The sequence below is a fragment of the Pelmatolapia mariae genome, linkage group LG14 (assembly GCF_036321145.2).
Source record: "Pelmatolapia mariae isolate MD_Pm_ZW linkage group LG14, Pm_UMD_F_2, whole genome shotgun sequence".
NCBI classification, from domain to species: Eukaryota; Metazoa; Chordata; class Actinopteri; order Cichliformes; family Cichlidae; genus Pelmatolapia; species Pelmatolapia mariae.
The window spans coordinates 19,876,465-19,902,176 of record NC_086239.1 but is presented as its reverse complement, the minus strand read 5'-3'; the positions used below and the strand labels follow the sequence as shown (position 1 = coordinate 19,902,176).

Below are 25,712 nucleotides of genomic sequence, written 5' to 3'. Positions count from 1 at the left end.
ATTGGTATTTTTGTGTATCCCAGTATTTTTAGGTAGTTTAAGGAATTATCAGTTTTATTACTGTTTGTAAAAAAAAAAAAAAAAAAAATCCAGTACAAATAAATGTGAATAAATCAACTGCTCCTGTGTGAATCTGTGTACGCTTATGAGCTCTTCTACGTGGTTAATAAAATGAATAAAACAAAATAGCTGTAAACGATCTTGTTAATAACATTTTCTATTATTAGAATTTTTCCCAACCAGCTATGATGATGCAATAACAACTGTAACTAAAATTTGAAGAAAAGCAAAGCAGCTCCTCTCAGGTTTATAAAGCCTCTCTATAAAGAGAGTTTCGCTGAACTGTCGTACTTAAAGATTTCCTGTTTTGGTTCATTGTTTCTTCTCTCATGTTTTCCTGCGGCTCACTCCCTGATCAGCAACAAGCAGCAAACAAACACAACAAACCTTCTTCACAGCAGCTGTTTCTGACTTGAACTAGTCAGCAAGATAAGGCAGGTGTTACTAATCACATTATTGAAGGCTTAGTTTCTAAGCAGAACAGCACCAAGCTTCATTAATGTGATTAGTTACACCTGCTTTTACCTGCTATTAGAAAAAAACAGTTGGAAACTGTTAGAATATTCTGTCGATGATAGATATTTGGATGAAATCAGGTGGTTGGAAATATGACCTTACATGGTTGCTAATTTTGCTCTGAAAGGTTTCCACTGCCTCTGGGTGTCCAAATAGACCCCTTGTTGTTTCATGTTTACACACCATTGACCAGAGTCTGTGTATCATGTACTCACTGGCTCGAACCATGCACAGTATGTGCTGAGAGAAAAAGAGAAAGAAAAGATGTTGATGATTGATGAGTGATACAGTGGGAGATGCAATAATAACGGTGCAGTAAGACTGTTGCTACAGAAGATGGCGACAAAAACACGTTTTGCTTGTTGCGTGTTAGGAATAATCTTTGGACATGCTTTACTTTCTGTGTGTATTTGACTGTTTTCTACATCAAATAAGTCAAAGGAAGAAGAATTCCAAATAAAAGCACACAAACGACCTGCGGATCTTAAAGTGTAGAGGATGTTAAATGGAAAGTCTGCATTATGATGTTTAGATTTTTCTCATTTTAGCTCTATGCGACCTTTCACTTGCCTAGGGAATTTATAAACCACTGCGGTTTGGGCATCAGTCCATTTAAAGGTAATCAAGTTCAGTCAATAGTATCGTCTGTACCTCGACTTTAGGTCTTTTTTCTTTTTTAGTGGGTGTATTTGGAGTGAACCTCACTGTTAATGAAAAAACCCCAGCAAATATCAAGGTCCCACAAAAATCCCACATTTATTGCAGTTATGGAATTTTGGTTGTCAAAACTTTTTTACATACTTTTATTATTTTTTTGCTTAAAACATTTATTGTAATTAAAGTATACACAGTGCTCAGTACTACAGAGGTTGTACTGGATATCAAAATTGGTATCTGACTTTGGACTAGTGTAACACTCTCTGACACTTTTCCAAAATGGCTATTTATTTAAAAAATACTCCTCACGCACTACAGTAGTAGTAGTAGTACTACGGACATGAAAATATATGACAACAAGTGACACATTCACAAAGACAGAGTACACAGTGCCGTCATTCAACTGAACGATGGCAGATCACAGGAGGAGGACCGAATCATTCAGATGCGTGTGCCACTACAAAGACTTCTCTGAACCTCTGCAGTACAAATACAGTGAGACTCCTATACAAACTATATACTGTAAATATACATGAGATTTTTTTATTCTTACTGCTTTTAGGGCAATTTCATTTCCTCCTTTGTCTCATTCTGTGCTTCTGCCTCGTCTGTTTGACTTCGGTTTCTCTTCCAAAACACACAAAATTTAAAAAAAAAAAGTTTTCCTGATGAGAAACTGGAACCCACATATATAGACAGAAATCAACACTATGTACAGACACTGCATGTGTTTGCTGCCCACACACTCACGCACGCACGCTGATGCAAACAGGATAAAACTGGCAGAATTCAGTGTTTCTGCAAAAAAAAAAAAGAGGCAAAGGGAGAAATCCGATTGGCCGGGCAGCTCAGTACCTGAATGGAAATGCATGGAGCTTAACAGGGAGGGAGACATGAGTATTTAATGCCAGTGATTTGTCCATCAGTTCATCTGTTTCTGGTCCTGAAGTGATAGCTGGATTATCGAAAATGTCTAGAACAGGGAAGGAGAAAGAGAAAAAGGGTGGAGGGTTGCAGGATGGAGGCTTTCCTACGGCCCTCCGCTGTAGGAATAATCTGCCTTGTTGTGCATCACCAGCTTGTTGTCCACAAAGTAGAAGCTGTCAGACTGCGTCTCGTAAGGGTGCAGGATCATCTCACGCACTGAGAGGGGGAGAGAGACAGCACACAGCGTTGTAAAACATCAAATCCATCTAAACATGGGGCGGGGGTATTTGTCTCGAGTGCGTCAGAGTGTGTGACACTCACTCATTTCCTCGGACAGCGTGGGGAACTCATAAATGTGCTCGCACGTGTTCTTGCTGCTGGGCATGCAGAAGCCAAACTCGAAATCAAAACTCTTTAGCAGCTGATCGCGGAAGTAGTGTCTCTCAATCATACGGAAGTTGTTGATGGGGGTGTCACCAACCGTGAACTCCACTCTGCAGAGACACAAAGGGGACAAAATACACCCACCAACGAGTAAGTGAATGGGAATACAAACTTCTGTCACTGCTTTTGACACTTATGATAACAGTTGTAAGAACGCAACAAGGAAAAAGCCTAATAACAATCAATCTAGATTATCTGCAAACCCAATTCCAAAAAGGTGGCTGCTTAAAATGTAAATAAAACTGAATGCAATTATTTGCAAATCTCAGAAATTCCATAATTTACTCAGAACAGAACACAGAAAACATATCAAGTACTTAACCTGAGAAAATTTAACATCTTAAGAAAAAGCTTGTACTGAATTTGATGGCAGCAGCACGTTTGGAAAAAGTTGGGACAGGGTTTGTGTTCACCACCGTGTAACATCACCTCTTCTTATAACAGTTTGTAAAATGTAGGAACTGAGGAGAACAGCTGCTGGACTTTTAGGAGAAGAATATGGTGGTGTTTCTAGATTATGGATGGATATGTCTTTTTTCACTGATTTGTGGTATTCACTACAAACTGTGATCAAAGAGAATGACTTCTGGAAGAGTTCCTGATTCCTGACAGAATCATGTCTGTTTTTAATGCAGCACTGTCTGAGGGCCTGAAGTTCACAGACATCCAATAAGCAGCACCTGGCTGCTACTAAAGCCTCTTAATTCCTATGGAAGCAGAAAGGATGCAAGTCTCCTTTATTAGGTTATGGGAGAGTGTCAGATCTGAACACGCTGAGTAGCCTTTAGTGTTTAATTGCATTGGTTGCTTCAGAGCTCTAACAAGTAGCTTTCACATTAGAAATAAATAGCAGTGAAAAAATAAACACATTAACTTGAATGAATATCTTTATTATTTTTATGCGGTTGTGACGCGCAAATCACTTTACTTACAACACTCTGCACTGCTCTCTTGTCTTAATTATTGTTTACTGTTATATTTTTACATTCTTCATACATCTCCATCACCTGTTCCTCTGATAATGTCTCTGATTGGAGCAGACCATGTGCCATCGATCCACTTTTTGTTTGGAAGAAGAGTGAAACAACACATCAAATGCCCCCTTTTATGTGCGCCTGAAGCAGAAAGTCTGAGTTAAATAAGAGAGTCGATAATCATGGTCGTGATACCTGTTATCTCTGACTGAGGTTTCAGATTTTGTTAAGCCAGGTAATGCAAAGAAGGCCTGGTTTTGTTTAACTTGCTCTGGAGCACACCCATAAAGGAGGCTTAAAAAAAACATAGTTTGGTGAATTAAATGTGATTAGAAATGATAAAAAGGATAAATAGAAGTTATAAAATTAAAAAATGAAGACTGTCAGGGGTTTTGAGTTTGAGTTTTCTCTAATTTTGTATTCTTATCTTGTTTTATGTTCCTATACTCTATAGTATTGATATTTAGCTTGCTGTATTTCTTAGTGTTTATGGGTCTTTTTTTCAATCTTGGTTGTTGTTTTCATGATTTAGTTCTGACCCTTTGTTTCAAAGACCTTTAGGTTCGGTCTGTGTTTTGTGGGTTTATGACTTTTTGGTTTTCAGATAGGAGCTCTCTGTTTATGTTGTTAGTTTTACTTTCCTTGTGTTTATGATTTCTTATCTGTGCCTTTAGTTCCCTGCTTGTTTTAGTTGACGATAGGTTTTTAAATTCCCTTTTGTATTCCAAATTCTGTTCCTTCCATCTTATGTTTTGACCTCTTTTCAATTCAATTTCATTTATATAGAACAGCAATTACAACAGCAGCCACCTCAATGTGCTTTATATATACCTACAAAAAGACTACCTCCATGAGCAAGTACTTGGCGACAGTGGGAAGGAAAAACTCCCTTTTAGCAAGAAGAAACTTCAGGCTCAGGGAAGGGCAGCCATTTGCTGCGACCAATTGAGGACGAGGGGGAGAAGACAGGACAAAAGGCCCATTGTGGAAAACACAGAGATGAATAACTAATGATTAAATGCGGAGTGAAAAAAGGAGAATGAAGAAGAAAAACCCAGTGCATCATGGTCCCAAGTCCCCAGCAGCCTAAGCCTATTGTACACTAACAAAGGGATCCAGCCCTAACTATATAATTGTATATTTGAGTCTTGGTCAGTGTTAGTTATTTCTTGTCTTATTTTGATAGTCTCCTGTCACTAGTGCTTTGCATTTAATTCTACTTCCCCTGTCTTGCCATCTCTGATTGGTTTCAGCTGTCCTCCCACCTGTTTCCTCTCCGGTGTATATTTATTGTCTCAGTCTTTCCTCCTTGTGTGTTTTCTTAGAAGAGTTGTGGTTTTGTTCATATTTGTTCTTGACCTGCATTATTTTGTATTTTAGTAAAAACACAGCATTAAAGCTGATTTTGAGTTTACTTTCCATTCTCTCAGGCCTACATTTTGGGTCCATCCAGGTGTCAAATGCACTAAAACCATTTACTCTACAGGTTAACACACACATAATCCAAATAATAATAATAATAATGATGATAATAATAATAATAATACAAACTTAGGGCTAATCCCAGCTTAGATGAGTCAGTTGATGTGTTGGTTTGAAATCTGCACTCAGTGTCATGATGAGCAGTTTTGGCTAGTTGGTGCCTGACTCAGCAGATGGGCTGGGCCACTCTGTATGTTAGCACTCATCGCTGTCAGCCTGCTGCCTGACACCAGAGCCTACATACATCCTACTTCCGGTACGTTCCCTCAGTCGGAGCAGCAGGGTTGACCGGATATCACACCACATGGGGACTTACGTGGCTCCAACCTGCCGCAGCTGTAGGAAAGCCGGGGTGAACTGGTATCGGACAAAACGGCCGGCATTGGGGTCACATTGCTTTTTACCGCCAGCTGAAGACAAGATGAATAAAAACAACAAAAAGCAGTCAGCTTTTTGAGTTCCAGCCCTTGCTCGGCTCATTTGAGCTATGCACATATGCGTGCAGGTTTTTCTATTAAACTGATGAACCGATATACCATTTGACATATTGGAAGGTTTTTGGACCTGCCATATAATGTGTTATCTAGTTTCTGCACGTTGGAGCTCACCTGGTGTCGGAGGTTTGGTGATCTCAAAGAGGACAGTCCCCGTTTCCATGTCACGGATCTTAAATCTGGTGAAGTCGATCATGTGGACGTTTTCTTCTGGAGAGCAGAGGTAATCTGAAGACAGAAAAAAAAGAAAAAAATGTGTCTTGGGTTCTTCTGTTTTTTTGTACATGATACAAAAAAACTGTCAGTTAACCACAGACTTCTGTTACACTCCAAGAAACAGTCATATCTGTTGTTACAGGCAGGCCCGAACCGGTCTCACATTCATAAAAGCCAGCTCTGTGCTGAAGAATAGTCACCAGTGTAACATCACAGCGGTGCCAGGAAAGCCATTTTTGCACGTTTTTTATCTTCTTCTGCGCCGAGAGAAGTCACAATACAAAACTCCCTACTTCAGCTACTTCAGTGAAAGCCAAGACAGACGTTCAGGTCACGCTGAGCTCAGGGAATTGTCTGAGTCGCTCAAAAGGATAGACGCACAAAGCAGAAGCTAAACACGTTACTCAAAGTTTCTAAGTTTCAAAGCAACTCACTAATCTGTCATATGTTTGTACTTATGTGCACTGGAAGATACGCCCAGAGTCAGGTTTGACAGCGGCAGTTATGTAACCTCATTTCTGGTGAGTGATTGAATTGTTTTTGTGATTGGTTTGAGTATGCATATACTTACCTTCAGATAAAGAAATCTCACAAAACAATACAGAAAAAAATATGGTGATCCTATTATTGTATGCATGAGTTGTATGTTAGGGTTGTTTAGAAATAGCTTTTCTTTATTTAACTTTTAACTAAAGTTGAAGTTTAATGGCTTAAACATAGTTTAAGCCATTAAACGAAACAAAGTTTAAGCAAAGCTGTCCATAGGCTCTACGGACAGCTTTGCAGATCAACTTCTACATGCATTTATATAGAGAAGCAAAGGTGCTTTGTATTTTAAGATAAGGACAATCACCTGGGAGCTGTGTCACAAACAAAAATAATTTCCCATAGTCACCCAATTCAGTTCAATTTAATTAATTTCAGTTGTATTTAGTTTTCATATTGGCAGCTAACAATAACAGTTGCTTCAGGTTTTATACCTTAAAAGCCCCAAACAATCTGACAGTCCCCTATGAGCAGCACAGACAATGTCGCCTAATCATTCAAGCCTTTGTATGTGAAGAGAAGGATTTTAAATTCAATTCTGGATTAGACTGGGAAACAATAAAGAGAAGCTCATATGTGAGAAATATGATCTCGCTTTCTCTCTCTAGTTGCTTCTCTCTAGACTTTTCAGGGGCCTTTTGGAGCCAACCAAATGTTTTCTCTTTCATGGGGAACTCATCTGCCTTCCCCTTTCCTGCTCTGGCCAACTTTAAACTATTCTGTATTCGGCCTATGCAGGGCATAATCAACTCAAAGCTACATGTTATTGTTTGGAGAACTGCATGAGTTGCATACCTGCTTAGGATCTACAACTGGACACCAAAGCAGCACTGTAAATCTTGCCTCGTTGGGGTTGTTTTTGATAAAGCTTATGGATGGCTCTGGACTACAACTTGGTTTTTCCTGCTGTAAATTCAGGCTGGTGGGAGACCTCCCGTGGTGCAAAAAGCAATTCTCCTCTCTTCCTCTTCCTGTGCATTTATATGCCACATTACATTAACATGTCCTCAGTTTCTCCTTTTTGTTGTGTGTTGTTGATTTTTATTTTATTGTTATTTCTTTTTAAAGAAACATTGTATGGAAGAAGGGTCATAGCAAACATTCTCATTCTCATATAATTTCGGATGCTTTTACCTCTCGTTTGCTGCTCTCATGTGCTGAAAAATCTAAATTCCGATAAAGAATTTTGATAATCGCACACACTGTCCACTTTTAAAACACGTCTTAACCCCATTTTTACCCTTTGATTTTCGGCCTCAGTGAGACTTAGCTTTTCTTGTAATTAAATTAGCTACTAACTAATTAATAATTACTTTACTTTTTGCTTTCATTTGTTTTTTATTAATGTATTATATAATTTTATTATTTTGTTCCAATGTTCAGCACTTTGCATCACCTGTGGTTGTTTTAGAATGCTTTATGAATAAAGATGATGATGATGATGACTTTCTTACTGTCCTGTAATATTGCTGACCAAACAGGTTGCTTTCCGACAATAACAATAAATGTTTTTTATCACTTTTCTCTTCCAGGATTTTGATGGCATTAAACCAAAGAACTGTCAGATTTGGCCACGTTGGCGCTGTGTGTGCACGTATGTGTGCGTGGCATGTGTGAGACACTGCCTTCCCAACGGGGCAGGATTAGACCTAAGAGGCTTAGTGTGTTTTACCATCACATGGACTGACTGTTTGAGAAGCGCACACACAAACGCACACACTGTATCTCATTAGGGTATGGTAAGGGCAAGTATTATTAGCCGTTTACGTTGCGTAAGTGTTGAAGGGTCTTTCTCTCTGAGCCTTTCATATGATACATTAAGAAAGACAAACATACGTTACACTAAATGCGTTATCACTTGACTTGAACGGATCTGTGTATTTGTACACACACACACACACACGTCTGGTTTGCTATCCTTGTGGGGACATCCCATTGACATAATGCTTTCCCTAGCCCCTTACCCTAACCCTAACCATTAAAAATGAATGCCTAACCCTAACCCTTACCCTAAACCTAACCATAACCTAATTGTAACCCTGACAGTAAAACTGCATTTTGAGTGTGAAAATTGCTTTCAACCCCGAGGGGACCTGGATTTTGGTCCCCACGGTGCAGAAAGTCCCCACCAGGATAGTAAAAGTCAGATTTTGGTCCCCACCAGGATAGTACGAACCCGTACACACACACACACACACACACACACACACACACACACACACACACACAAACCTGCACAGTTACATCTTTGACTCCTTCCTTCTGAGGGTTAAGGAGCAGATGGGCCACACAGGCTTTAGCCACCTGCTCTGAGGTATTTATAGACTTCTTCATAAAGGTTAACACACAACACTTAATGTGAAATTTACTTAACACCAATAATAATCATAATCAATCAATCAATTTGTTGATAAAGTAATAATAATCTTAAAAAAGAAGAAATCTGAATGTTGTTATGCCGGAGTTAAAGAAAATCCCTTATTTTGCACAGTTTTAATGGAGATTTACACAGGTGGTGAAGTGAGACCCATTACTTAACAGACCTTATTAATTTTTCTAAGGTCAGTCTCTTTGGTTCTTTAGACTTTCTTTCAAACTCCAACTAATGCTAACATCTGACATGAATTTTAACTCAGAATTTGCATAGAGTTAAAAACTTCATGAGCTTTGATATTTAGGTGAATGAGATCGTGTCATCTTTCTACAGTGGCCCTGTGAAGTCAAACAAACTGCAACTTAAGAAAAATGGGAAAACACCACAAAAGCAGACAAAACAAAACGGAAGTGTTTTTGGGGAGACAATAATGTGACGGACCAGCTTCAGACGTGAACTGCACTGTAAAAAAAAAAGAAAGAAGAAGAAGACAGCTGTCAAAAAAATTGATGCTGGGAACCCAGTTGTGTATTCTGTAAAAATAATAATATTGAAAGCCTGGATCATTTGTTTTTCGATTGGGAATCTGTGCAAGCTTTCTGGAATGACATGCGGAGCTAGCTACAGTCCAGGGGGATTCAGTTACCACATTAAACATTAAGTGTAATTAAATTTGGGATATTTGATCATTAAAAAAAATATACTCTGTTTTTATGAATTTGCTATTAATAGATTAATGTGGATACTTTGACACTAAACCATGAACAGAATGGCTGAATGAACGCAAACTCCTGGTTTACTCACTACCGTTAGCTTGTCACTTCCGCAGCTGGTCCGTCATGGTAATGCTTCCCCTTTCTATGAGGTTTTGCTGCTTTTTTTCTATTTCTGTTGTTCTTTTGTGTGTTTTTTGCCGCATTTTTATATTGCTTGTGTTTTTTGAAACTGAAGTGGCTTCCCATTTTCATAGTGAATAACGGCGTGGTCAAGAGATTTTTGCCTTTATTTTTAAATATTTTTCTGTTACTTTCTGAAACAGTGAGAGTATAGATAGCGGGCGTTTGATGCAGCGCCCTCTAGTGCTGTGGTTTTTTAATGTGAGGGGCTTATATGCACTGGGAACATTACTATAAGCCTAATGTTACTGCTGCAAATGCAACTTTCACATAGGATTTAAAGAGTGCCTGCATGCTATGTGGCCTAGATGCGATTAGCGCGGAGTCGTTTTGAAATAAACCCAAGAACTGAAATCGTCATCTTGGCTGAAAGCTGAATCAAATACTGTTATCTAACACAGTGCAAAACTACGCTCTTCATGCTGCAGAGATTAGATGCTTGTTTGGGTTACTCACACTAATAACATAAGTATCTACAACCTCTCTCACCTCCCCCAAACCATTTACAGCTCATGTTTAATTTGACAGCATGTCAGGGTCCTGAGCTAAATGACTGTTTCAGGGATGCAGCAGAGTCAGAGAGGAAAGTGTTTACACTCAGGATCCAAAGCTTAAAATAGCTACTGTAATTGCAGCCTTGACATTATTTTCAAAGTGAAGGATGTATTGGGTATGTTACACTGAAGTCCATCAGTGTGTTACCCTGCTCACACGGTTAAACCATCAACTTAAAAAGGAAACTCTCGCATGCATACTGCACTGTTCAAAAGTCTTGAGCTACCTTTGATTTCTTTATATTCTGCTATAATATTCTGCAGGAAATAGGTGCAATGACTTATTGAAACATCAGCAAACATATATGAAAATACAGCATATAAGGCACAAATAGTTACCATTCTAATGAGCCTGAATATCAGTATTTGGTATGGCCACCTTTATTCTTTAGCACAGCCTGAACTCTCCTGTTAAACTTTCTTGTAATTTCTTTAAGGAATAGTTCTCCAGGCTTCCTAAAGGATATTCAAAGCTCTTCTTTGGATGTTGTCTGCCTTTTGTTCTGTTCTTTGTCAAGATGATCTCACACTACTTCAATAATGTTCATGTCCGGGCTCTGGGGAGGCCAATCCATGACTGATAGTGTTCATCTATGTGTTATTCTGACAGGTATGCTTTTACTGCACTGGCAGTGTGTTTGGGATGTTTGTCATGCTGAATAATTAAGCTATTGCCCATCAGATGATTTCCAAATGATACTGGACCGTGGATCAAAATTTGATGCTACTTTTCTGCTTTTATAGTCACATCGATTTTTACAAGATCTCTAACACCACTGGCTGAAATGCAGCTCCAAACCATAACAGCCTTTACCGTGTTTTACAGATGGCCTCTCTCCTTCCTTGATTTGAACCAAAAATTTCAACTGTGGTTTTATAAGACAAACATTCTTCTGAAAATGGTCAGGTACAAGGACAGGACTGAAATTGTGTGAAAAAGCAGCCAATGTCCAAAGAAACACTGAAAGGACTTCAGAAAACCTGGAGAACTATATCTTGCTCCTCAGAAGCAAAATATATAAGAAATGACGGGTGGTTCAAGACGTTTGTACAGTACTGTACATACAAAACCAATAATTAGGTCAGAAATATTCACACAGTTTACTCACAGTATATTATAACATTGCTAGAACACATTTGGCTGTTTTGATCGAACGAAAAATACGCTGACTGAAAACTCAAAGTCAGTGCTCTTTCCCTCTGTCCAGTAAGAATCTTTAATGCTACAACCTCAAGGAAACCTGAACTCATCATTTTTGGTGAAAATAGCCCTTCCTTTTCTCAAAATCTGTCTGACGAGTGCTCTAAGTGTATTTTCTGTAACAGCTACTAAACTTGCTGTCTTTGTGGACAGATGACTGATAGATGTACTTTGTGAATCAGAGACGGCTTCTTGCCAAACCTGATGAAAAAGACAGATGGAGCGTTTCATCTGATAGCAAAGCCAATGAAATCACTTTCACCCAGTGCAGTGCAAGAATTTGCACACTTCTGTGTGTTCCTACAGTCGCATGAAGCTCAGACTACACACTACAAAACACACTTTGATTTCACAGCCTCTGCACATGGAGCAGCTTGACTGATGATGGGTGACTGCCTTTCAGAGATTTGTAGTAGTCATAAAATATGCCCTTTTCACATGCTCGGTGTTTAGAGAACACAAAATTTGGTGTTAGCTGAGGGGAAAAATACACAAACTGAAGGAAAAATGTCATTTTCAGTTTGTGAAACATATTTAGAACACCAAAAAAAAAAAAAGAAAGAAAAAAAGAAAGAAAGACAGAGAAGTACAGTATAAACAAATAGGTCTCAGACTGGTTTCCGAAAACATGTAGCTGGGGCAAATCTACCTACTATAGCACATTTGGGATTATTTATATATCGTCTGTGAAAGCAATTAAGTTAGGAGTTAACTCTGCTCTGGATGGTTTTCGTCCTGGTCATGAGCTACTCCACCAGTTGTATGTTTGGAAGATAGTTAAGGGTGTGTGGGAGTTTACCCAACCAGTCTAAAGGCATTGGACTGCTTTCTTTAAGGTGTCCTGTGAGGGGTGTTTCAGGAGTCTGTTGTAAGTTATATAACTGCTGATTAATGGGAAGAAAAATACTACTGCTGAAGCCAGAATCTTAACATATTCCAGCCATGAAGATTACCCCTGCACATTTAAAAAAATATGCTCTGTGTCAATGTGACACAGAGGTCTAGAGCAAGCATCCATATGTGATGATTTAGAAGTGACCGTCGTCTAACTATTGTTTCAATCAGCGCATCACAAATACACAGTGCTAAAGGGCACTGTATGTACCTCTAAGTGAATTTCAGAAACAGCATTATTTAACACCTGGGGAATAAGAATAAGCTTAAAATAGAACATTTTAGGCTTTACACACAGTAAGTTTTGTCCAGAGAGTAAAACATGTTGAACACGTAGCTTTACTGGTGCTGTAAAGGAAACCTGCACACAGCATCTCACTAACAAGGAAAAAAGTACAAGAAAATAACCGTCCATCATTGCAAAGACATGACGTCCATAAAAATGTGGTCAAAATGATGGTTCTATTCGTCAGTTTGCTTTTCTTTCCTTTTCACACACACACGCACGCACGCACGCACGCACGCACGCACGCACGCACGCACACACACACAAAGTGCTGCACTTCACTTCCTTCAACACTGTCACCTAGCAACGCTCCTTGTGATAGAGCACTAGCTCGATTAGCCAGTCTTTTTCCTTCTCCTGTTCCACCTGCCTGCTCCACAACAACAAGGTGCAGCAGCAAATCAAAGGAAAGCATCTCGGATTTGACATCAGTCGTATGCAAACGAAATGCACCACGTCTGGGATCCAATGGAGGTATGCCTGAGGCCTCCTCCTATAGAGGTTTGTGCAGGATGTGCCTGAAGTGCAGGAGAAATTAGACATCCTGTGGCAGTGAAAACAGTGACTCCACTTGTGACATGAGACCTTACTGTACTGTACTTGTCATTTTGCTGAAACATGTCATTATCTTCCAGCTCAGGTAGGCTGCCTTTAATTCTGCCTTTGCCTTTTGGATCTTACTCTAACCTCGACACATCTAATTTCTTGGATAACAATCAGACTCATGCTATTAGACTAACATCAGGCTTTTGTTAAATACATGAATTTTCAGTTGTCAACAGAGTCCTGAAAAGAGGCAGCAGCACCTCTACAGAGAGTAAAATTAGCACCGAGTCAAGAGTCATGCTGTGCTCCTGCGTTCAGACTCCCAGAGCCTGTCTGACGGGTGCCACTTATAGCTCCCTAATCCCTGAGATTAGCCCGGAGTTACAGACTTTCAGCCACAGGGATTGACTCCACATGGCTCATTCTTTGACTGTGTGGCCTTTGATTAGTTTTAAGACCTTGTTTTGAATAAATCTAAGAACACAAGTAAGGAAAATGCAAAACATGTTTGCATGTCTTCACCTTAAATCCATAGCCTTTGGCTGCTTGTGGCATTAGCATTACACGTTGGAGTTCACGTAATGATGTATGGTGCACCTGAGTGTGGCGGGTTGTTTCATGTCTCTCAGTTAACAGAACCTGCAGGCAAACTGACAAATGGTGAGGTTCATGGAGAGGTTGCATTCTGAGCAGCTGAATGCAGATGAGATTTTTCTCCTCTTATCTTTCTCCAACCAGAAAAAGGAGGGGGTGAAAGAACCGGGGCTTCCTGTATCTTATGATCAGTGCTGGTGGTAATTCTTTACATTTGTCTGCAATGCACTATGGTTCCTAAATTAAGTAAGCACATTACAGCTACTAATCAAATATTTATGTCAATTTTGTTACGCAAGTTCTTTAATTACCTGCATAATTTTTGCTTGTGCACCAATCACTTGACTTTGGTTCACGTGGCGGATTTGGATAAAAATAGCAGAGTCGTCTGTAGCTTCTCAGGGGTGGATATAACAAATAATCTTGTGGACATTTGTTTTCATATCTTAGTGAGGACAAACAATTGACATAATGCCTTCCCTAGCCACTTACCCTAACCCTAACCATCAGAAATGAATGCCTAACTCTAACCTAACCATAAACTAGTTGTAACCCTGACACAAAACCCACATTTTGAGTCTCAAAAATACCTTTAAACTCGTGGGGACGGGCATTTTGCCCCCACAAATATATTAGCATTCCAGTTTTTGGCATATCGAAACATGGCACACAAACACACACACAAACACACATATATATATAAAAGCACACAAAGCAATGAAAATTTGAGAATTTTTTTCCCTTTGTTTTCTTTTTAAGATGTTGGAGTGAAAACAGATGATAGCATTCACCTGGCTTACTACAAGGAGTGATTGCTGTTACCTCTGCCAGCTGTTTTCCTTTTCCACCCTTTATGCCTAGCTATGGTGCAGTGGTTAAAACATTTGCTGGGCAATTGCAAGCATGCTGGTTTGGTTCCAGCTGGAGGCACAAATTCCCTCTGGGGTTGCGTCAGGAAGGGAATCTGGCATAAAACTGCCATTGCAGAGCAAACATGCGGTGCTACCCAATGGGGCGACACCTTGTGGCAACAGAACAGCTGAAAGTAGCTTTTATGCCTAAACTAGCCTTCAGAGAATAAAAAAGTAAAATCCCTACAAAAACTGCAAATGCTGAAATTAAACATATAATTTCTCTGTTTTGCTAGCAAGGCAAGGCAAGTTTATTTATATAGCACAATTCAACAACAAGGTGATTCAAAGTGCTTTACAGAGACATTAAAAAACAAAAACAAATAAAAAGCATGATTTAAAATTGATTTAAAAAAACAGTAGATAAAATCAGTAGTTAAAATGTAAGTTTTGAAATTTAAGCTTAAAAGTGTGGATTTGGTGTTTTATTCAAATGCAGCTGAGAATAGGTGAGTCTTCAACCTGCATTTAAATAAACTGAGTGTTTCAGCTGATAGCAGGCAAAGATCCTCAAAGATCAGCAGGTTTGATTTGTAGGGTAGTGCACACATGTACACTGAATGTAGGTCATCTGTTCTTCAGGTGGAACCACTTCAGTATGGAGTATGATATAACCTCTGCCTGGTAGTAAACACACACACTCCACCTCTCTTCATGGACATCATCCATTTAAAAAAGTGCATAAAATAGCTCAAATTAAACTGCAGAACAAAACAGCTCAAAATATAAAAACATATTTAAAAAACTACTGATGTGTTTATTGTAACTTGTAAAACTGCATCACCTTGCAAATAGATAGAGACTACTTAAAGCAGCAGATTCAGCAGCACACTGATATGAATATTTGAACTCTTATAGTATGGGCCTCCAACCTGTGGCTTTGGATCCATATGTGGCCCTTCCACCTGTCTCCAGTGGCCCCCTTTGGCTCTGATAAGAAAACTAGATTAATATGAAAATGATCCTCTTAAATTCTCTAGACCTCCGTATCAGTGGCTAGCATGGATGCACATCTATACATGTCCTGTTTTAGTGTCCTTAGCTATGAACTGAAAATAAAAGTGTCATAAGAAACTTAACAGTGATGGTCAGATTTGTTTGCTTTCATCTCCGATGCTGCTGGTATACTTTACCTGTGGCTGGACTTCTGTCAGAATTCATTTGAAATGTGTCTTTTAATATTTTCCTATATTTCAGCAAATACTTTTATCTGTTTCTCAAACTTGCAGAGTAATTACATGTGGTGAAAGATTTTAACTATTTAAACCTATTAGCAATGTTACTGTAGGCTAATTTATATGTAACAAGCCGTGTCCCTCCGTTAAGATAACATTAGAAAAAATGTATTTTTTTTTATCTCAAAGCTGAGAAATTCTTTCGTTATAATAGGTAAAAAGTGAAGTTCAACACAGCAAACATCTAACAAATCGCCTGCATAAGTCAGCACTGTGGGGCTCTAGTTTCTCCCAATATACACAGCGTGTAAATTTCATGCTACTTAAATGTAAATACTTTTATTTTTCCTTTAGTTGAAGAAGATTTACAAGATGGTAGTGAGGCCTGCTGCAAATGAAACCAGATATTTACATACACTTGAAAAAAACACAAAAACATTTTTTCTTTACCCTCAAAGATCAAATCAGATCTTGTTTTAGATCAATAAATATTAATGTATTTGTTGTATTTATGAAATGTCTAAATAAAGAAAGAGAAAATTGTTATGTATTTTTTTTATTACTTTCATCAAAGTCAGAAGTATACATATACTTCCTTTGTATTTGGTTTGCCCTGAAACTGTTTCACTTGGTCAAACGTTTTTGGTATCCTTCCACAAGCTTTCTACAATAGCTTGCTGGAATCTTGGCCCACTCTTCTTGACAGAACTGGTGTAACTGGAACAGGTTTGTAGGCCTTCTTGCTTGCACTCGCCTTTTCAGTGCCACCCACAAATTTTCTATAGGATTGAGCTTTATGATGGCCACTCCAATACCTTGACTTTGTTGTCCTTAAGGCACTTTGTAACTAATTTGGAGGTAGTGCTTGGGGTCATTGTCCATTTGGAAGACTCAAGCTTTATATTCCTGATGTTGCTTTAATATGTCCACATAATTTTCTTTTCTCATGATGCCCTCTATTTTGTGAAGTGCACCAGTCCCTTCTGTAGCAAAACAGCCCCACAACATGATGCTGTCACCCCCACACTTCACAGTTGGGATGGTGTTCTGAGGCTTCGAAGCTTCCCCCTTTTTCATCATTACGGCCGAACAGTTCAATTTTGTTTCGTCAAACCAGAGGACATGTCTCCAGAAATTAAAATTTTTGTCCCCATGTGCAGTTACAAACTGTAGTCTGGCTTTTTTTATGGTGGTTTTGAAGTAATGGCTTTTATCCTCCCAGAGTAACCGTTCAGCTTTTGGTATTACGGGACTTGTTTTGTTATGGATAGTGACACTGACGTATCAGTTTCAACCAGCATCTTCACAAGGTCTTTTGCTGTTGTCCTGGGGGTGATTCGCACATTTCGCACCAACGACACATTCCTCTCTTGGACTCAGAATCCGTCTCCTTCCAGATGATTGGTTGTACGTTCCCATGCTTTTTATATATCTTAACGGATGAACGTTGGACCTTCAGGCATCTGGAAATTGCACCTAAAGATGAGCCACACTTGTGGACCTGTTTACCCATGATGTCAAAGAAAGGCTCTGTGATTGGGGTATGCCTTTATATGCATCCACAGATGTGCCACCAACTCAAATGGACTCAATTAACCTATCAGGAACTTCTCAAGCTCAGAAAGGAATCATCTGGAGTTTTCATTTTCTTTAAAGACACAATAAACTTAGTGTATGTATACTTCTGGCTTTGATGAAAGTAAAAAATACATAAAAATTTTCTCTCTTTTTATTTTGACTCACAAATACAAGAAATATGTTAATATTTATTGATCTAAAACAAAAAAGTTTACTCTTATTCGATTGTTGATGGTAAAGAAAAAAATGTTTTTGTGTTTTTTTCTGAAGTGTATGTGAATATCTGGTTTCAGCTGTGTGTTGTTGTATGGTTTGGAGATGGAGGCACTGACAACAAGACCGGAGGCTGAGCTGAAGATGTGAAGATTTTCATTGGGATCAACCAGGATGGATAAAATTAGAAATGAGTGTATCAAAAGGACAGTAACTTCTTCAGTTTAAAAGTTAAAAGCTCTTGTTGCTGATATTAATGTGATTGCATTGAAAGTAGTGCAGTGTCCTATTTTAGTGATGGTGTAAACAGAAGAAAACGCCCATTTTTTACTAGTATTGGACAACGAATGTTAAAGATGGAGGAGGAAAAAAGGAAGACCACAGAGGAAGTTTGTGGACAAGATGAAGGAGGACATGCACCTCTGTGGCGAGCCCTAAAGGGGTTGAAAGATGTTTAATAATCAGAGTTCATTGTATTTACCAGATCCCTAAGGAAAGTTTCCCATTGAATGTCCCCATTTAGGTTAAAGCGGAGTGTATTTGTGTTAAAAACATCCCCAAAAGTCCTAAGCATATGGCATACTAATGACTATACTTGGATATGTTTTGGGATTTTTTTTCTAAAAATAGTATCATGTCCCTTTTTCAGTATAAATCTATCCATGAAGTCTGTAAACAATTTATCAATGATCCCCACACTCAAGCAAGGGTTATGTTAAAAAAAATCCTTCATTATGTCTAAGATTTAAAAATATGGGACAAATACCAATCAGAATGAGGACTAAGATAAATGAATCTATCTGAAAAGTAGTTACACATACCTTAACATATGCAGATGTTTAATAATCTGAGTTCATTGTATTTACCAGTTCCCTAAGGAAAGTTTCCCATTGAATGTCCCCATTTAGGTTAAAGCTGAGTGTATTTGTGTTTAAAAACGTCCCCAGAAGTCATAACTATATGGTATACTAATGACTATAGTTGGATATGTTTTTGTGTTTTTTTTAAATAGTGTCATGTCCCTATTTTCTGGATAACTCCATACATGAAGTTCAAGAACAATTTATCAATGATCACCCCACTCAAGTAAGTGTTACGTTGTAAAACCCTTCATTATGTCTAAGATTTGGAAATATGAAACAAATACCAATCAGAATGAGGACTAAGATAAAGCAATCCCCCCCCCCCCCCCCCAAATCATTATACATACTTTAACATAAGCAAATATTTAATAATCAGAGTTCAGTTCCCTAAGGAAAGTTTCCCATTGAATGTCCCCATTGTGTTAAAGCGAAGTGTATTTGTGTTAAAAACGTCCCCAAAAGTCATAAGTATATGGCATACTAATGACTATAGTTGGATATGCTTTGGGATTTTTAAAAATATGTTATCATGTCCCTTTTTTCTGTATAAATCTACCTATAAAGTCAATAAACAATTTATCAATGATCACCCCACTCAAGTAAGGGTTATTGTTGTAAAATCCTTCATTATGTCTAAGATTTAAAAATACGGAACAAATACCAATCAGAATGAGGACTAAGATAAAGAAATCAATCCGAAAAGTAGATGAAAGAAGGTTTTTTTTCTGTTATTATTTAGAGTTTTTATTACTTCAGTCATAAGAACAAAGAGTCCTTTGTGTGCTCAATATATTAATACAATTCTATAACATGTATAAAACATGGATTAAGTTCCGCAAATGGCTCGATAAGTAAAGGACGTCCAGCTCAGCAGAGAGTAAAGTTGACTACATCCTGTTTAGGATCACCCTTTTTTAATCTAATGTAGCTCTTTCAGAAAATTCTTCCTATCAGGAGGAGAAAATGAGCAGAGATCCAGCATGAATGGCTACGAGCATATGTTTTCATACAGTCTCTTGAAGCCACAGTAATCTTTCTAGACTGCTGATTGCAATTTGTAAGGGGCATGAAAGAATATTAATGTTACTGAATAAGCAGAATATTTTCCAATTACTTATTCAGATGCTCCACTGATGATTGTCATTTAGCTTAGCTATGCTGGGGAGTCTAAATTCATCTTCAAGTAAAACTAAAGGTTTATTACACTATGAGGGTTCTGGTGGCATCTTTGCTTACAGAACTGAACTGAAATTATTCAGCACCAAACCCTGACTTGTGGTAATTTTTCTATTTCAGCTCTCACAGTTTGTCATCCACAAGCAATCAGAATTGATTATATGACTTAACACAAATACCAGCACCAGCCAGTAAGCACAGAGTCATAGGTTATTGATCAGTAACCATGTTAGACCCGATACAGGGTGATGGCCGTCTCATAAGTGCACGTTTACCATAATCCAATTGCTTAACCAAAAATTAGGCCTAAACTCATGTGAGGAACACCTCACGAGACCGTGCCGGTGACTGATGTGGATTCAAAAGCCATCTCTCTGCGCTTCAGATCGCTCCGAAAGAATAACCTTGCGACAGCTGTGCATGGGAGATTAAGAACCGGCTGCACCAATCAATTTTAATTAAAACTGTATCCATTGTGCTGGCACACATCACAGAGTGGAAATCCCGCCCGATGTAGATAAAGCGCTGCTCTGTGTCCCAGACTTATTAAGGCCAAATAATTGATTGCCCATTTATGTAAAAGGAGCAAGAATGCTTTGAGTAAATCATCTGGATAATTCAAAATTACACACAAGTGATCCTTTGAGTAAAAAGACCCACAGTCTAAGAAAGCATCTAGTGTGGTCATGCTCCTCTCTTTCCATGAAGGTGTTAACATTTTTTACACTGAAGATAACTTTTTCTTTAAACCTGAGTGTATTTTAGAAAAAGGGAAGTGTCAGGTTCCAAACTTTACATCCATCCTTCACGAGACCATTACAACAGGTACAGCTGGATGAAAGCTCTCTAAGGGTGTTTTCACACCTATAGTTTGCTTACTTTGGTCCAAAGCTACTTCGTAAACTTGTAGCAAACTAACCACGTGAGAATGTTCAGTCCACTCATTGGCCAGATGTGTCTGGGGCAGGAGCTACAAAAGTAAATACAGGAAGAAGGTTCTGTGTTCTGGACCTGTGCTCATCTATAGTACACAGTAGTAGTATCAGGGTAGGATAAATGAACCGCTCTGGAGACTGAGACCCTTTGGAGGAGGTGGTCTTGGTGCGGTTGTTTTGATCTGCACCCGAGTGCGATTACCATGTTCAAACCTGCACAGACGAACTGATTTAAACTGACCAATCTGCTTTTTCAGGCTAATTAGGACATGAATGAAACAACATCGAAAGCAAAGAAGTCAACACAAACTAAACTTCTACTGCGTGCATTTGTGCTTTTGTCTCAACTAAAGATAACTGTCACCTCAAAAAGTGGTAAAATCTAGTGGTCATTCTATTCATAATGGACATTGTGGTTTTAAGAGCAGCATGGTGATTAGTACTGTCACCTCACAGCCAAAAAGGGCTTGGGTTCAAATCCGGGCTGAGGCATTTTTTGAATTGCATAAGCAGTCTGGACAGTTTCACATTACCTGGTAACATGTTGCCTGGTAATGTAAGTACCCAGCAAAAGTTGTGTTAAATGATCGCTGTTTGATCATATTTAAGAAAATGTCTAAAAATTGTGCTGTTATCTGGTTGTCTGCTCCAGCCGTTTTGTGGATGTCATGGTTTCTGGCTTGTTAACAAGAATTTTGGTACATTATGATTTCTCTATGAAAACAAAACAGAAACTTAAGCACCATAAAATATGATCGAAGTCATGACTTTGATAGCTAACCTGCCAACACAACACGGACTCTAAAAGCTTGTGTTAGAAGGGTCTGACTGGACAGTGTCCGGTCTCTGAAAAATAAAGTCAGCATGTAAGTGGCTAAATCTTCACTTTCTCTGTGTGCTGCTCAAGACTGACTCCAACAGGTTACAAAGTCTAAAAGCTTACAGCAATGCAATAATGTAATGCAATACTGTACTAAATTCAGTAATTACATTAGCTACAATTATGTCATTAAAAAAGGTCTTCAGTTCTCTGCGTGCCACGTGGATAAAGTTTTTAAAGTTCATGTGTAGCAGGAGGAAAATAGCAGCGCAGTCTACAGCGGACATTACTTTTATTTTTAGTTCCCAGAAGGGCAAGAGAGAGAAGGTAAAGTGCAAACTGCATCAAAGACAGAAACAAATGCATCATACTGCTTCACAAGCACCTGCAGAGACAACATGCTAATGCAAAGCTAGTAAAGAACCCAGGATGATGTTAAATCTGAATGTTTGCTGACCCCAGCCCAGTAGCCAAAGCCTGATCTTCAACAGGTAATGAAAGCAGTGATGGACAATCAGGTTTGAAGCCTTTGTTTCTACCATTTTATGTTTCTAATTTAGAATCACTGTGTTGATAGATATGAAGTCTCTTTGAGCTGGTTTTCAGCTTTATGCTTGTACCTAAAAACTAGGAGAAAATAATACGTATTTATTCTCATTAAGGTACAAATAGGGTAGAGCCGTGGAGACCTGGCTTGTATGGTCTTGTTCTGTTAAAGCCAAATAAAGATCTGTTATTCTGTCTAACTGACTGGCCTCCAAGTTGTCCGGCAAACCTCCACACCACATGCCCGCTGGACCTGCTAGCTGCTCCTTCCTCGCCAGACCACCTAAAGCCTCATCTAGCATCGAACAGTCATTAAACTGAACCTCTTTACTGTATTTGTGTCTTTTGGAGCATTTATGTTGGATTTGTTTGGTTGCTCTGTCATCCAAGCAAATCCATGAAGTGTATCCATCATTATGCTCATTCATTCAAATTAGCACTAATTAGCCTGTATGGGTGTCTTTGCATTGTAGCTGTCAGTTTATGATTGCAGCTAACTGCGCTAACTAGCATTAGCTAATAAATTAGCACTCCATTCTTTCATCCATATCAGGTACAGTGCAACAACAGGCTGAAGAACAAAACCAGTAAGTCCATCTTTGATCATGACCTCAGTGTTTGAAAGTTTGGCTATGTATATTGGTTGTATTAACAGCAGAATACAAGGAAAGGTAAACGTTAAATACAGTTAATTCAGTGCAGGTGTGGAGGATGAGCACTTTTGACAGAGACCAGTTCAAATCAGTTATAATTTGTTTAAACAGCTGAGGTGTAATGAATGACTGATTCAGTATTTTTATGGTTTTGGTGTGCAGCAATGAATGCATCCACTGCTGCACACTGATATCATAAACCAAACACACCCACAGTCACAACCCTTCCCATAGCGTTCCAACAAAGGGTCGTTTTATGTCTGAATCCACCTGCTAACAGCAGTATTTCAGGGCTCTGGATCTCTCAGGTAGCTGTAATCTCACTGTGGACTGTATGTTTTAAATTGTCAGCTGGAAATTTAAATGCATTTTCAGCAAGAGGCACAATTTGCCTGAAATCCTGACTGCCTTTCTGCGACACTCAAGTGCACTTACATGGAGACATAGTTAGACATGGTGGATGACAGGAAAGTGGCTACAATAGAGAAGTAAATAAACATAGAATGTTTCTAGAAATGTCTGTAACAGGATCAAATATTTTAAATTTAAGTCTCCCGTTTTTTCAGAAATCTGTGTTTGATTATAACCAAGAATAACATATTTCACACCGCTCTTGTCCATCAGTAATTCTTGATATAAGGTTACAGGATTACAAGCGCAACATTAATTTAGTGTCAGCAGTAAGTCTGCTTACAGTATGTCCGTCTGCAGCCATATCATAAATCATCTGTAATGCAAACAGTGAACTGATTATGTGCCATTTTTCATGTCACAGCACTGTTTCTCATCTGCCTGGATTATATTGCTTCTCCATTATGCCTGTGTGACAATGAGGCGCTGTGCCTTGCTTATCAGCACTGAACCACCGTGACAGACTGGAGCTGGGCTGCCCCAAAATGGTGGCATTTGCTTCCCAAAAGCACAAAAGGAGAAGTCATTTACACAGCAGGCTGCGGTATTTTCTGCAGACGCCTTTTCTAGAAAAGATTTTCTTTCCCTTGCAGCAGAAAGCAATAACCCAAATTATATGAAACTGTGCTTATCTGTGGGATATGTGTGTGTGTTTTTTGTTAAATGGTTAGGACTTGGAACCACTTTTGGACACCTCGGTGTGAAATAGGGCTTGACGACAGGTTGAAAAAGTCATCTTTCACCATCGAGGATTACAGCCACACCGCGTGTCTATAACAGGGTGCAGCTCAATAAATGAATGAGTGGCAAGCACATTTGTAAGCTTATTCTTAGTCTCCAGGGTCATTAATTACCTGAGGTGTATGGCTCCACTGCAGAATGCTGTTACAGCCATTCTGACATAATCCAGATTACATGTCAGTGGAGAGCGGAGATTACCGCACCATCACGAGTGATTTAGGAATTATCAGGCTGATGCAGGCCGAGCACTGCCTCTCCTCTTCTGAGGGGTTACTGGATGAAAATCCATGTGACTGTTTGAGAAAAGAATGAGAGCTTGACTTAAACCGAACTGAATAAATAAAAATAAAGGGAAAAAATTTGTATTTGTTTGCCTTTTCACTTTGTCGAAAGATCAGTCACTTTGCCTTGTTGAAATCCCTTCTTGTTGCATAATAATAGTTGGGCAATCTTAACTCTAATGTTTAGATTAGCATCTTTTTTTCTCAGTGAGTTGGGGTGTGATTTAGTGCTTCATCACACACAATCTTTTAATACTGCATATGGATATTCCAGTCATTAGTAACAGTTTGGTCACATTTGCTCCTAAAGTTGTTAAGATGAGGCTCAAAAGAAATAAAGTAAAATCAGCTAATCACATTTCTTTGCTCACACTAACTGTCGCAGGCCTCGAGTAGTGTTACTAAACTGTAAGTTTTCACACCAAGCCACCTCCACAAATTGTACAGTTTCATAATAGTGCATCCTTGATCACCACAGAGCTGCAATAGATGGACTAAAAGCACCTGCGTGAAACATCCTTGTGAGAAGAAGACACGTGAGATTGGTTTTCACTGTTCCCCTTCTCCAGCACAAGTTTATTAAAGTGTTGGGAAAGCAGGCCTGGTGCTGGGGAGAGCCTCTGTGGCCACCATGCTTCCATTACATAATGTGGAAAGTGTCAGTTATATATGACAAACAACAAGTTAATGGTATCACTGTCTTGTTTTCGTTCCAACTGTCTGAGAGGAGCTATAATCAGTGGATCACCTCTCCGGCCACCTGTTACCTCAGAGCCACAGGTATCTTGAGGTGAGGGAGTAGTAAGCATCACTCAGGCCCCCCTCCCCTGCAGTGGGAGTCGAGAGGCGCACATTAGAAGCACCTACACTCACCTGCTGTCTCTTTCAGTGCCCACACAGTCAAACACAGAGGTACAAAAACACAAAACCACTAGAAGCATTCACACACACACACACACACACACACACACACACACACACACACACACACACACTGATGCATTAGTAGTACCAGTCAAACTTTGCACGGCAAATACAACTGCAATTGGACGAGACATCTAATCTACAACTGCACACTGACTGAAACGCACACTGATTACAAGTGGTTAATCTTTTTTTTAAGCTATAACACTTGGAGGTTATGTCAGAGTCGCTGTCCATGGTATCTGTCATCAAGGAAAGCACATTTACAAAAAAAGACACCGCGAACAAGGAAGGAGCACATGGGTCTGCACTAATCCCATCTAACAGTAAGGCTGAACTCATCCCCCCGTATCGTGCGAGTTGCGGCGGGTTACTCACTCTTGGTGATCTTCTGTAGCCCGAGCACATCCTCGGGCGTTATTACGGTGTGTTTGCGCAATTCTTCTTCGGTTGTAACCGGGATGCCCATGTCTGATGAGTTGCAGCCTTGCTGCACTTTCATGTCCGGCAGGAGAGGGTTGTTCGGAGTGCGACCTGGCAGGAACTGAGGCTTTCTGATGTTCTCGGCGTCGTCGCCGCAGGAGCCGATTTACTTGCGTCGAAGCCTTTAGTTACGCGATGGCTAATACGCCGTACAGCAAATAGGCTCTGCTCTGCTACAAGAATAACTCATTCTCCGAGCCTCCTCCCCTTCTCGATCCGGTAAAAGATAAAAATCAGCCCTCGGCTCCCTCCCTCCTTCCCTCCCTCCCTCCTCCTCCAAGCCTCATCGGCTCTCTCGCAGCTATTTAATCCAAATCCTGCGGCTTTAAAGCGACCGGCGG

General features: G+C 39.3%; 1 protein-coding gene across 1 annotated transcript; it reads right to left on the bottom strand.

Annotated features, from left to right (window-relative positions):
- Positions 1-1,307: 1,307 nt before the first annotated feature.
- Positions 1,308-25,533, bottom strand: unc119a (unc-119 homolog a (C. elegans)). Its single transcript, XM_063492412.1, has 5 exons — positions 25,267-25,533; positions 5,669-5,782; positions 5,377-5,470; positions 2,482-2,654; positions 1,308-2,376 (listed from the first exon to the last, which is right to left on the bottom strand). Exons 1-5 carry the CDS (start codon positions 25,388-25,390, stop codon positions 2,264-2,266), a joined length of 618 nt encoding a protein of 205 aa, XP_063348482.1. The 5' UTR covers positions 25,391-25,533; the 3' UTR covers positions 1,308-2,263.
- Positions 25,534-25,712: the final 179 nt, after the last annotated feature.

Bases quoted from the DNA above. Each gene is read 5' to 3' on its own strand.
- unc119a (XM_063492412.1), bottom strand. From the start codon at position 25,390: ATGAAAGTGCAGCAAGGCTGCAACTCATCAGACATGGGCATCCCGGTT. The intron at 5,783-25,266 runs GTGAGTAACCCG...TTCTGTCTTCAG, and splicing joins GCTACAGAAGATCACCAAGA to ATTACCTCTGCTCTCCAGAA. The intron at 2,377-2,481 runs GTGAGTGTCACA...TCCCCCTCTCAG, and splicing joins CACGCTGTCCGAGGAAATGA to TGCGTGAGATGATCCTGCAC.